At 34.5% G+C, this 13,883-nt stretch overlaps 3 protein-coding genes across 3 annotated transcripts; 1 reads left to right on the top strand and 2 right to left on the bottom strand.

Annotated features, from left to right (window-relative positions):
* Positions 1–345: 345 nt before the first annotated feature.
* LOC126678955 (uncharacterized) lies at positions 346–5,348 on the bottom strand. Its single transcript, XM_050373878.2, has 7 exons — positions 5,258–5,348; positions 2,086–2,361; positions 1,896–1,990; positions 1,702–1,810; positions 1,006–1,019; positions 822–923; positions 346–747 (listed from the first exon to the last, which is right to left on the bottom strand). Exons 2-7 carry the CDS (start codon positions 2,273–2,275, stop codon positions 553–555), a joined length of 705 nt encoding a protein of 234 aa, XP_050229835.1. The 5' UTR covers positions 2,276–2,361; positions 5,258–5,348; the 3' UTR covers positions 346–552.
* LOC126678956 (signal recognition particle 14 kDa protein-like) lies at positions 3,324–5,790 on the top strand. Its single transcript, XM_050373879.2, has 4 exons — positions 3,324–3,475; positions 3,686–3,779; positions 3,892–4,001; positions 5,292–5,790. Exons 1-4 carry the CDS (start codon positions 3,374–3,376, stop codon positions 5,445–5,447), a joined length of 462 nt encoding a protein of 153 aa, XP_050229836.1. The 5' UTR covers positions 3,324–3,373; the 3' UTR covers positions 5,448–5,790.
* Positions 5,791–7,009: 1,219 nt separating this feature from the next.
* Positions 7,010–10,924, bottom strand: LOC126677383 (receptor protein kinase TMK1). Its single transcript, XM_050371959.1, has 2 exons — positions 8,286–10,924; positions 7,010–7,846 (listed from the first exon to the last, which is right to left on the bottom strand). The coding sequence occupies exons 1-2, from the start codon at positions 10,594–10,596 to the stop codon at positions 7,320–7,322; spliced, it is 2,838 nt and encodes a 945-aa protein (XP_050227916.1). The 5' UTR covers positions 10,597–10,924; the 3' UTR covers positions 7,010–7,319.
* Positions 10,925–13,883: the final 2,959 nt, after the last annotated feature.

Below are 13,883 nucleotides of genomic sequence, written 5' to 3'. Positions count from 1 at the left end.
ATAATTTTTATTTATTTAAAGATAAAAAAAATTATATCTTAATTAGATTAAGAGTAATCTATTTATACTATATAATAGAGTATTTTTGAGTTTATTAATAAAAATTGAGAAGAATTTTTTTTTTCAATTTTTGATATCCTTTTGAATCCAAAAACTTTATTTTGAAGGCATAATTTTTTGTAATCAATTGATTCATTAAGTTAATAGAAGACTGCAACTAATAATCTTAGGCAATGCATTAATTTTGCAGTATATATCCTTATAATTATAAGCTTTTGTTGCATCAGTTACTCTCTGGGCCATGTAATTTGTTCATGAACAGACGAATAGAATAACAACAGCAAATGAACAGGATAATCGAACAAATTATTGATCCTTATAATTTTTTTCTTTTACCATTTATAATATTGATGGCTTTTAAAGAATTACAAAATTTAATACAAGCAATCTTGGTTAATGATGGCTAGCAAAGTGAAGCAGTTTTTCAAGGATGACAAATGAAGGTGTCAAAATCATTTCAGTAAAATTTGCATCTAAGTAATCTCAACCTGGTCATGTTTCAGTTTTGGTTTCGCTTTCGCTTTCAGTTTCGCTTTCAGAATCGGTTTCAGTGTCGCTATCGCTTTCCGTTTCCTCAAGCTCGAGGACAGCATTAAACCCGAAGTCGTTTCCTGGTGTAAACAACTTTTTGAGTTCTTCTGCCTCTTGTATGGTGGTAACTTTATTCTCTTTCACCTTCAGATTTTCCTGTATAATTTAGAGAAAATTCATTCGTAAGTATAGAGTTCTCACAATAGTATGCATACAATGAAATGACTTGCCTTCTTCACATAATCTGCGACTGAGGAGCTAACTATTTCTTGAATCACAAAATTGGTGACACGCTCCTCGCCAAGAATCTGTAGAAGGAATTCTCGAGGAACCTGTAAGAATTTTGTGAAAATTAATTCGGGCTCTCCTTCACCATTGTAATAAAAGAAAATTTTTTGAGCTTGAATCACTCACCTTTGATGTTTTTCCTGCATTAACCCCAATGTACATGCAGATAACAAGAAGAAATCACCATATTAGACTTCATGAGTTAGCACATCCACAAGATAAACATCTATAAAATTGATGGAGGAAGAAGCTTAAGAGTTGATGATATAACCAAACAAATGCTATTTTCACTGGCCTTATGCATAAGAAATCCGAATTTGAGTTCAATTGAATTGAATTCTTGAAAATTCATGTCAGAGTTCATTTCTTCCAAATTCTTATTTTCATGTAAAGTTGGAAAAAGTAGAATTATATTAACTATAGACTTTGCAAACACAACTTACTAAACAAACTCTATGTTGCATGCCACCTTCTTGATATCTAGAGTTTCATTTCTGTTTCTAATAATATAATCTTAACTCCAAAACTCTGTATTTATGATACATTCTTATTGAATATACTGTCCTGTGTTTCCGTTTCCGTGCTAAGAACAAAATTTAACATAGTTGAACTCGAATTCATGCAAATGTTTCAAGCACACACCCAGTTCATAAGCTTCAATTCCTACATTGTTCTCAAGCAATAAGACCAATTAAGCTTTGCTCTTAAAGATGTAATGGGCTCAAGAAAATTGAATTTAGTTCAAGGAAACAACAATCCAATGAATTTCACCTCTTACAGACAACAATAATCAAGATTAGGAAAATGTACGACTAAAATTACCTCCTTTTTCTCTCCTAAACCCCGGAACTGGAGGAGCTGAGCGAGCCAAATCCGCCAAAACCTTACCGAAAACCTTTTCAGTCTCATCTCCAGGCAAGTCCACCCTTAGCTAAAATCACAGAACAAAACAAATTCAAAACATTTTCATCGTCATCATTGATAAATACCAAAAATTAAAACACAAATTCCAGCACCTGAATCTTGTTTTCTTCCGCGGACTCTACCACTACTTGAGCTTTCTTTAGTATTATTGCATTGTCCTTTGCATCAGGAATTGTTGTCTCTAACCCTAATTTAACAAAAAAACCCAAATTGTAAAGAGCAACATAAAATAAGTTACTCTGAGTAACAGATTGTAATTTGGAGCTGAAAATGAAGAATTACCTGAGCTAACTGCAGATAGTGGCTTGAATACATGTTTAAGTACTGTTCTTCTTGGTACTAGTCTCAAATTGAAGCTTCTTGTAGAAGCAGTAATAGCAAAGAAGGAGTTGTTTTTAGGGTTCGAAATGTAATTGCAAGAAGAGTAAGTTCTGACTGAGTTTGTTGCCATTGAAATTGATGTGGAAGCCATTACTGTGCTGTGCGGTTCCTTCTTAGTTTTTCTGTATGGTAACAGAAAATAACCACCTCTTGTGGGTGAACCAGTGGATGCAAATCCTGGAAACGATGTCGTTTTTATACTATACAGAGAATTTAAAACGGATAGAATTTACATTGCTTTTGAAAGTAAAACGACGGCGTTATATGATCGGCTTTGTTATTACTGCTAATTGATAATGAACAGCCATTGATTACTACAGTTAGAGCATAGAAGAAGCACAGATGTTTAACACCTCCTGTTTCTGCTGTACTATCAGGTTTGCAAATTGGCAAGTTTTAGGATATTTTTTCATTAATTTTCTTTTTTTCTCAGATTTTAATTATTATTTTACTTAAAATAAGCACACAGGACGTTGGAGTTTCTTCTCCTTGTCAGTTGGAAGAATTCTCACTCAGTAATGGTGGCTTAAAACCTTGTTGCAAAGATATGATTTTTTTTTATTTTTATTACAAAATCAACCAAAAAACGATTAAAAAAAATCTACCAAAAGCTTATTTTTATAAAAATCAGACCAGGCAATTTTAGACACGATAAGACACGAAATTAAACGAATTTGGGTTTGATGTAAACAAGTTTCGGTCATAACGGGCCAACCCGTTTATAACACGATTAATTTCGTGTGTAAATGGATTGTACACGCCTAATCCGTTTAAACACGATTAACTAGATTTATTTAAGTATTATTTATTTTTATAATTTAAATGCTATTATATTTTTAATTTTTATTTAACTTTTTATTATATATAATTACAGTAATATTTATCTCAAAGTATAGTAATAATCCTTTCAATATTATATTAAATAAATTCAAAAAGTATTTAAATGATTAAATAGGTTTAAACGTGTCATTTTAAACGGGTTGAAGCTAACATATTTAGATAAACGTGTTTATACGTGTCGTGCCATGTAATCCGTATAATTTTCGTATCGTATTTGAGTTTTATATATTTAATCCGATTAATAATCATTGTTGTGTTTGTGTTTAGACTAATTGTGTGCATGTCCAAACGGGTTTGATCCGTTTCTGACCCGCATACACGAATTGCTAGGTCTTTAAGCCCTAAATGAATGACAGATCTATTAAATACGCCAATGCTTTTTCAAATTCTCCTTTCAAACGAAAAGCAAACACTCTTACAACAAGTCATCCAAATCGAGTACTGCATCATGGTAATTCAACTTCCCATCTATTTTTCTTAACCATATATAATCTATGTGTAGTATTCATATGCAATCCGAGGTTTTTGCTTAATCAGACTGGTCATTTATGTTCATCTTTAGATCATCAAAATTGAAAAAGAAAGAAAATTGACATACATTGTTGCAATCTTATCGTTGAAATTTCATTTTAGATAATTCTAGGTTTTTGTTGTTTTATAGGTTTTATTACAACTAGACCCGTTCCTTAACGAACTGACAACCATGTTTGAACAAAGTACTCAATCAGGCTCTGTTTGGGTCACTCTTAAACGATGTGAGTATACTCAGTATGGATTTTATTTTGCTGGGTGTTTCGTTTGAGTGGTGAATTTGTGATTTACCTGAAAGTATTGTTTGTTTATGATTTGGTTTTGGGTTTCTTTTAGCATCATTGAAGTCCAAGGTGCAGAGGAATAAAATGAACACGCATGGTGAACCTATTGAGTATAGGTGCCTCATTCGTGCTACCAATGGCAAGAAGACTGTCTCTACTTCGGTATGCGCCTTTTTTTCTTTCTCGTGTTTGAATTTTTTGGCTATTTTGTTTTCTACACTAGCGATTGAGCAGTATGATGCATTGATATGTTATTATGGTTAGGGAATATGTACGATTATGACGTTAAGGTTACCTCATTTCCTGCATAAATACTTAATGTATTTGGAGTCGCATTTATGACTTCAATGTTATCAAAGACAACATTTTAAACGCCCACATAACAACAGTAATGCTGTCGTTAACATGGCTGATTCCTTGTCTTTCTCACTTGAATCACGCTGAGATGACATGCACTAACCATGATAGTTTACTCAAGATGAGTGTATTATATCCATAGTTGGATTTTAAGTATAACTGAAAATAGATAACGAGTGGACTATATCCATAGTTGGATTGGTTTGACACCTGAGCTATTGTTTGGTCTTTACTGGGTGTTCACTGAAACTCTTAGATGTAACCAAGTCTTCAAGGACAGACTCTCTTAGGTCCGAACTAGTATTTTATTTTTAAGTTTATTTGTAGGAAATTTTTAAACATTAGTCTTAACTGATGAAGAGTTTGAAGCTATAAAGGTAATAAGCTCTTTGATGATTTGCTAACAGAAAAGTGTAAATCATGAATATCTGATCTTTGTTCTTATAAACAAATTTAAGTTAACGATTACTATTGGGCTGTATCGTAACCATTTAGAGATGCTTGGATTTGCAGAATCAACATTTGTAAATACATACTGTACAGCACCAACCATTTGAATTGGCCAATCCCAATTCACAAAAATGTGATGCATGCACTCATTTATAAGGTTCCTTATTTCATACAAGCTGCTTAATGTCGGAGGGTTGCATCCGGTAGCTGGCATTCTTGATCCATTGCTTTTTCTTGTAAGCTTTAGTTGTAATTTAGATGTCAGTGTTTCTTGCCTGTATATTTCTTGTTAAAAAATGATTATTGCTCTTAAGAAAGGTTTCAATTTCTCGGGTATCTTTTCTATCGTAATCAGCAATTGAGACTTAAATGCATTAAAGCATCCCGCTAGCACCATAATAACCCTAATTAATGTAATGTACTACTTTAATAATGGTTAGGAGTTAAGTATCTGACTGATACACTCATTCAACAAATTATTTTTCCTTCTTCAGATAATTGTTTTTCTAATGCATGGTTCATCATTTATCAAGTTCTGTAGTATTTTTTGATGGTACTACATGGGTTCGGATATATGTGATTGTTTGCACTTAATAAATATTTTCCCTTACAGTGGTTGATGGCTTTTCCTTGTTTGTTCTTCAGGTTGGGGCAAAGGATCACCAGCGGTTTCAAGCTTCTTACGCGACCATTCTCAAGGCGCACATGACGGCTTTAAAGAAGCGGGAGAGAAAGGACAAGAAAAAGGCAATTGTAGCAGATAAAACAGAAGCAGGCTTAAAGAAACCAAAGAGAGCCTGAGCCAGCAAATAGCTTTTGAAGCCTGTGTATATTGGAATTTGGAAATGCTGTCATTCACGCCCCTAGTTCAAGGACATGAGAGGTTTGTACATCTTTTATCCTTAAAGTAGCAGAATCTTTTAGATGTTGGGCATTTACTTAGAAGAAGGATGGTTTTTTGTTTCACTGCCTTTTCTGGATATAGCTGAAAATTTTGATAGTAAGAAATTGTTCATGTCTTGTTCCCCCAAGTTTATATTGGTTTACATATATTGATCTTGGATACTGTCCAAAAATTTGGCCTTCACTATGTGCAATTTACCCATATAAAGTTTGTTCATACTGATCTTAGATTCGACGTTTATTGGGTTTCTTTGATGCTGCATTTCGACATCAATTATGTTCTTAAAAAACAGATTTTCGATTCAATTGCTTTGAACCAGAAAAAACTGTACAAAAGAGACCACCATGATCGTGCTACAAAATCTCATGATTATTATAAAATCATAATAATGTCACAAAATCTCCATCTATTATTTTTATTAGAACTCGAGGTTAGAATAAAGTTGTCATTAACTATGATTAAGCTGGTTAAACGTACTTCATTTCCGTGATGGGGAGAGACTAATCTATAAAACTAAATGTATAGGAATTCAATGTTAGCAAATAAAAATAGAGGTATTCAATGTGAAAATATAGACAAATACAGGGACATAAACACGCATTTTGCCATAAAAAATGGGTAAGGGTAAGATCATGAAAATAGGTGGAGATATGGGACCACAGAGATATGAAGGCAAGTGGTAAGGGGAGACAATTACAGCCTTACACTCACATGCTTCCGCATACAACCCGACACTTATCCTCCATCTTAGGGTTGTAACGTAGTCTAATCAACATAAAAAATATTTTATTTTTATATTTATATTTATATGTAATACTTTAAATATTTATACAAATGACGGAGTCTAAGTTCAAGTCTAAATTATTTTATTAAATTCAAACTCGAGCTGCTAAAATGAGACGTGAATTATAGAATCGAATAGAGTTTTTAGAGTTTTGAATTATAGAATTGAACCGAGCTCGAATTTAACAGTGTTTGGACTCGATTCGATTACACCATCTCCTCCATCCCCATACGCCTCTCCTCTTTATTTATTTATTTCAGTTACATGAAAAATTGATTGAATAAAAATAACTTTCTTGGAAAAGAAAAAGCAATATCTTTATCCTGCCCTAATTTCCATATACTATTCTCTTCTTTATCCTATCTTTTTTATTGTGATAAATACAACAAAACACAAACAGAAATGGTGTCACCAACTGTTTAACTTTCATAAACTTTTTGATGAATACATTTCCATTTCATGATTGATACCAGATAATATGTACATAAACTAAATTAAAAATCATATGTTCATCCTATCCCCACCATATGATGATCAGAAGATAAATGGAGAATGCAAAAGTTTCGACACGACTTTCTTTCATTTCATCAAGAAAATCTAAAAAAAGATGAGAATTCTTTCCAAATTGTGAAGAATGTAGAACGAAAACAGAAATGTGCCGAACTAGAAAACGTGGAAAACAAAGAAGAAATGACAATAAGTGTTATAAATACAGAGTTTCGTAACATTTCGAGAACAGAAACGAAATGTCAAAACTTAAAACTCGAAAAATTTACGTACAACATAGGCTACCACCACATTTCAGTGAAATGCCAAAACCTTGTAAATATGTGGGGGAAAAGTCCATTGAGAAAATAGTAGGAGACTAGACATGAATGTACTAGGAGTCAGGTAAATAGTTAAAAAAATAATTAATAGTAGAATAAAATGCAAAAAGAATGAACATAGAGAAATCACCACCGCCGTTATTTACAGCTTCAGCTCCTCATCTTCCGTCTGCTGATGTAAACGAAATGCCAAATCCATTAGGTACATTAGGTATACTGGTCTGCGTGTTATCCATACTCTGGCTATATGATGGATAATCCATGTTGCTGCTACTACCTTCAAATGCTTGCCATTTCTTAACGACCTGTCCCAATGACATATCAAGATCAATGCCATATACATCTTCCGGATTTTGATCGGACGGTTTCCAGAGCTCGACGAGAGAAGATAGCACATTGACAGCGTGCCCCATGTCTGGCCTTTGATATGGTTCTCTTGCACAGCAGTGACCTGCCAACTCAGCAACTGTGCTGATACTAGCAAGAGTTTCCTCATTAAGATCAATCAGAGGGTCGATGGCCTTGCGGAAAGACTCCTTGTTTAGCTGCACCCTGCGGAACCAAGTTACAAGATGCATGCTTTCCTCAGGCTGGCTATCGTCAAGTGCTTTTCTACCAGTTATGAGCTCCATCAATATCACCCCAAAACTGTAAACATCAACTTTAGTTGTGACCCGACCAGTAACTGCAATTAGATCACCGATTTGAGCTCAGCGTTAGAAACATCTTATAAGAATTTAGTGAAAGTCAGAAATATAGACTATGTGATGCAGTTGTCAAATAACCAATTCATCCAAAAGTTCAAGTTGTTAAGTGAGGCTCCATCAATAATAGTCTCTAAGTCTAACACAATTCCGCACGCAAATGCAGCTGTCAAATAACCGATATGTTTTAATGCAATTCAATGAAGTGAACTTACTATTACCAATAGAAATTTAGATGTCCAAAATTTTGTCAATGTGAAAGAAAAATTTGAAAAACAGCTATTATCTTAAATTAGTAAACTCCCCATCTCAGCCAAGATAAACTAGAATTCTATATAGCGATTTCAGAGTTGAAGTATAGCTCATCATGAAAATAGTCTTAGCATCAATCAAGAAGCAAAGCAAATAGCACTAAATTACCTGCATATTCCGGTGCCAAGTATCCAAAAGTTCCAGCAATTCTAGTCTGAATTGAAGCTTTACCCTCAGGTGCAAGGCGGACAAGACCAAAATCTGCGACTTTGGCCCTCATGTCATCGCCGAGAAGGATATTTGAGGGTTTCAAGTCTCTATGTATGAAACTTTGATGCGCCAAACTGTGCAAGTACTCAACACCTCTCGCCACATCCAACGCTATGATCAACCTCTTCGTCCACTCTAGAGGTTTTAATCCATTCTTTGCCCAGGATAAAAGATGGTCACTTAATGTCCCTTGTGGCATGAATTCATAGACAAGAAGTTTCTCATTTCCATCCAAGCAGTAGCCAAGAAGAGCAACGAGATGCCGGTGCCTAACCTTATTCAGAACAGCAATCTCAGACTGAAATTCAGCAATCTTAAGGAACCCAGCATCCATTCTCTTGACAGCAATCTTTGTACCATCATGTAACTCGCCTTTATAAACTTTCCCAAATCCTCCTTGCCCTAGCACGTTTTCCTCGCTAAAATTGTTAGTAACATTCCTTAAGACTTGAATGGAAATGACCATGTTTCCTGATTCGACCATTTGAATGTCACTTTGTTCACTTGCAGGAAAAGTATGACTCTCACTCATTGCACCCACGCTAACACTTGAACCAGCAACTGTTATCTTTACGCTATCATTATCAGATCCAGAAAGCCGAGGGTGGATAACCATCGCATTTGGGCTTTGGACTCTGCAAAACTGCTTGTTTTTCTTCTTGTAGATGCAGAAAATCAACAAACCAATCATGCTTATCACAAATACACCACCAAGTACCGAGAACAAGATTACACCGACATTACTGGAAGAATTCTTACCATCATTTCCAGAACTCTGGGAACTCGCATCAGCTGATGGAGCTCCTGATGGTGAACCATGAGAAGTAGGAATGATAATATCCTTCCCGATATCTAGATTGCCATTAGTATTCACCATGACAGTACTTCTAAAAACTGGAATTTTTCCAGAAATTTGATTGTTGGACACATCAAGTTGCTTAAGTGCAATTAGGGTAGTAAGCTCCTGCGGAATTGTACCAGTGAGATTATTATTATCAAGAATCAATCTTTGCAACGACTTGAGCGAAGCAAACTCGGGGGATATTGTTCCATTGAGACCCATCTTCTGGAAGTTCACAACTGTAATATTTCCTTCATTACAGGTAATGCCAACCCAATCTGCACAAGGATCATTCCCCTTCCAACTCTCAGCAAACCTCCGCGGATAACCCATGGATTTTGCAATTAGAAGCAATGTGTTCACCCTCGAATCACAGTCACCAGGACTCGGCAAACAAAAACTATTCGTATCCTTAGTCATATCCACAGAAACCGGTCTCTTAAACACGGGCATTGGACCTTGAAACAAATTATTCGACAAATTCGCAGACTTTAAAGACTCAAGAGCTGTCAAAGACAAAGGAACAGGACCGGTAAACAAATTATCCCTTATACTAAAACTCTCCAAATCATCCAAACCCGAAAAGTCCGGTAAAGGACCCGAAAACGCATTAGAATGCAACCAAACATCCTTCAACAAAGTCATATTCTTTAAAACTTCAATACTACCGGTCAGCTTACCTTTACTCTTTTGTCCATTAAGCCACAAAGATTGAATTTGTGAGCTAGAAAATGCATCAGGCAATCCACCCTCAAGCTCATTAAAAGCCAAATGAAGTATAGTAAGACCCGGAAAAGAATCCGGGCCCAAAAAACCCGGAATCGACCCGGACAAACTAGCACTATTTGCAGAGAAATTTTGCAAAGCAGAAGCATTTCTAAGAGTTTCAGGAATAACCCAAGTAGAAAACGGGTTATTATCAATCTCCACAGATTGCAAAGAGGTTAAACCAGCAAAAAAATCATCAGGAATTGAAGTGAACTGATTATCAGACAACATAACAACTTGTAATGAAGACAAGCCACTTAAAGATGGTAAAGGACCTGAAATGTTGTTCCATTGAAGCTCCAAACGTTCAAGCTGAGCCAGCTTTTGAAGATTTAAGGGTAGTGTACCTGAGAGACTGTTCCTACCAATCTGAATACGGGTGACCCGGTTTTCATCAGAGCAAGTAACATGGCTCCACTTGCATGGATCTGGGTCAGACCAGCCAAGTGAAGCGGGCACATTGAGAGTTTTCTTGAGTGCAAACATTACTGGTGCATCTTCACTAGGGTTTGCTTGAGAGTCAACAGTTTGCAAAAACAAACAAAGCCCAGATAGGAAAATGAGTAAGGGTTTGAAGCGAAAAAAAACAGTGTTCTCCATTTTGAGAGAAAATTTGGAGGTATTTTTGAGAATGTGTATGATATAGGTTAGTTAAAGAGAAATGAAGAGGGTGAGTAAGTAGAGCAATGAATGATGGGGAAAGCACATGGGATAGGAGGACAGTGGGGCTTAAAAGAGAGAATCAAAATGGCTGTTAAAGGCTGGATCAGCAACCATCATTTCTGGCTTTTTCTTCATTTGCTGGATTCTTTACATTTTCATGTCAATTTAGTGTTTATTGTAATTTGTATTTCTATTACAGAAATACCAATTTTGGCTGGGTTGGGTAGTCTTGGTTAAGCTTCTTGCTGAGTGTTTGTGTTGTTTCTTCAAGCATTTGTGTGTTAACCATGTGTTGCATTTTGTTACTCTTTTACTCCCATATATGTTTGGCTGATATTATTTTTTCAAAAAAAAATAGATTCACTAATATTTTAATTACAAATGAGGAATCTGTCAAGTCGTCAGTTCGATTCTTTCCGTAAATGTCACTTTCTTCAATTATCAAAAAAAGAAAATTTCGGCAATCTCTACTTTTTTTAGTTAAAGTTGAATAGTTATGGAAATTATTTAAAATAGGCTTAATCAATCAAAAGACCTCCATATTTTAAAGTTTTTATTATTTCATCATCCCGAATATTTGTTATTCAATATGTTATTATATTACTTGTTTTTTATTTGATAGATCTTTTTATAGACGGAAGTGATGAGTGTGTAGTTTAATCGTCTTTAAGTGATTAACAGTTTACATGTCAGAAATGACAAAAGGCCTCCATACTTTTGAATTTGTGTTTTTTTATTCAATAAGTTCATATACTTATAAATTTTTGTTTATTTAAAACCTCTAAAAATTTGATGATATGACATATTTTACCAACATGTAAAGTCAGTTAGACATTTAAATTCGGTCTCACATGTCAAAATAACTTAAATTCAAGGACTATAGACAAACGTTAGGGGAAAAAGAGAGATAAATTTTTAAAATACAAGAGCCTAAAGATGGAGTTGGCCTTTAAAAATATAATTAAAAGTACATAAATATAATTTCTAATCTCTATTAAAAAACATGTCTTTAACAGAAAGATAAGGATTTTCCTTTTTTGAAGTGAAACTTGGAAATGGGTGAGGTGTCATATGATGGTAAGACAGAGGGGAAGAGTGTGGAGTTAGAACTATCTCTCTTGCACATGGATTCCTCGTACACTAGTTTGAGTTAATTAGGGCATCTAAACAAACTCTCCATCTTAACTTCTTAATTAAAAGTTAAGAAGTTAAGATGCAGAGAGAGTTTCTTACAATTTTAAAGAATTAAAATACTGATATTAAAGTAATAATAGTTCATGCACCAAAATAGCAATTTAAAAAAAATTAGATACTGCGGATATCATTTATCTCAATATAATTATCAATTATTATATTTTCACATAGTTTGCAAAATTATATATTTTTTGTTATATTTTCATTGTGTACTATGGACTATGATTAATTCACTTTATTGAGATAGTGGCAATAAACAGTGGATTTTTAATAAAAGTAATATAAAAATTGCAATTCACTTTCTTGTGTTGTTTTATCATGTCTGACAATTTAGAACGCGATAAATGTTACTAACAGAACACATTAACAAGTTTGAATATTGTATGATCTAAATGTTTAATTTTTTTCATCATAAATTATAGGGGTATTCTTATTAAATAGCACCACTTTTAGTGTTTTTTGCGATTTAAGCCACTACTACAAATTGTCTCAATTGTTAGCCCAAGCTTTCCAATCTTTTTAATTATTAGCCCAGGTCTCAATTCCGGCATCTGAAATCCCACGTGGCTCGCCGGATTGCCTCGTCAGCGCCAGCGTGGCCTCTTTATGCGACGTCGTTTTGGATTATTCCTACCAAATAACACGAACTACCACTTTGTCTCAAATATTAGCACAACCTTTTAAATATATTTAAATTTTAGCCTAAAATCTGTTTTCGGCTATTGGAATCCTATGTGCACATTTAAGAATAACTAGTGTCGTTTCATGTGTTTCACACTTGGCTCGTAGTTTGACTCGTCAAATTATTAAATAATATTTAAAATAATAGTTAATTAGGAATAGTTTATCTTATATAATACTTTGGATGATTAATTTTAATAGTTTAACATTTTTAATTATATATAAAGAATATAAATAAAAAATCAAATAATAATTAAAATATTAATTTATTAGAAGTAATTTACCTTATTTAGAATTTTATATGATTTACATATAATTAAAATAGTAATTGTTAAAATATTTATAATAGTTTATTTTAATTAGTACTCTATACAATTATCTTAATATAGTAGTTTAATTTAATTAGTACTCTAAATTAGTAATTTATTTTAGTTAGTACTCTTTTTCTAATAATTATCTCAATAGTTTTTAATTAATAATTATATTTTATAAAGTGAAGAGGATAATAACGTAAATGTGCCTGTCCACCCACCCTCCCCCCCCCCCCCTGTGATTTTATATATAGTACTAGTGCGGTCTCATCTAATGATGCTTGGTTTATGGAAGGAGACTTTCATATTCTCGCTGAAACTCATGAAAAGCTTGGATTCAAAAACCTGATAATAATGCGATGCTGGAATTTAAGGAGATGATTCACGCCCCTTTATGCATGGGACATGTGGATATAAAGGCAGCAAATACACGTGGTGTAATAACCAATCTGGGAATAACTGTATTTTGGCCCGTCTTGATAGAGCAGTGGTAAATATGAGCTGGGTCAAGCGATTTGCCAAGATTTTCGTTGAGCATTTGCCCAGAACTTGCCCCTTACTTCTATAAGGCCACTCCCCTCTGCTTATCTCCATGGTGGAGTAGCCAGTTGTCACGCAGCTGGAAGAAGCGAGAGGAAGAGAGGGACGAAGTGACTCGACTGAAAGGTACGTAGTTGCTCGAACGAAGTGAGAGGGTCGATAGAATTGAACTCGATTGGAAGGAGAGGGAGAGTTTGGGAGAGGATGTGAGAGATTTGGTACGTAGTCGCTTTAGCGAAGGGGAAGTTTCCGTTTTCTTTTCCCTCTCTCTTTCAAGCGCTGCTGCTGCTCCCCGTTGAAAGTTTTTAGACAATGAAGCAGTTTTAAAATTTTACTTGTCCAAGAGCGCCTGTATTGTTGCTCCTGTAACCCATGTACGCCCATTCTAACAGCTAGCGGATGCCGCCTCTTCGCATTCGACGGGTGTACTTGTAGTGTCGCAGCCGGTTGACTATTGGTTGTAGTCGTTGTCGGCACGCCGCAGTAATAACAATATAA

Source organism: Mercurialis annua, linkage group LG4 (assembly GCF_937616625.2).
Source record: "Mercurialis annua linkage group LG4, ddMerAnnu1.2, whole genome shotgun sequence".
NCBI classification, from domain to species: Eukaryota; Viridiplantae; Streptophyta; class Magnoliopsida; order Malpighiales; family Euphorbiaceae; genus Mercurialis; species Mercurialis annua.
The sequence above is the reverse complement of the archived record's forward strand: the minus strand, read 5'-3'. Positions and strand labels throughout refer to the sequence as shown.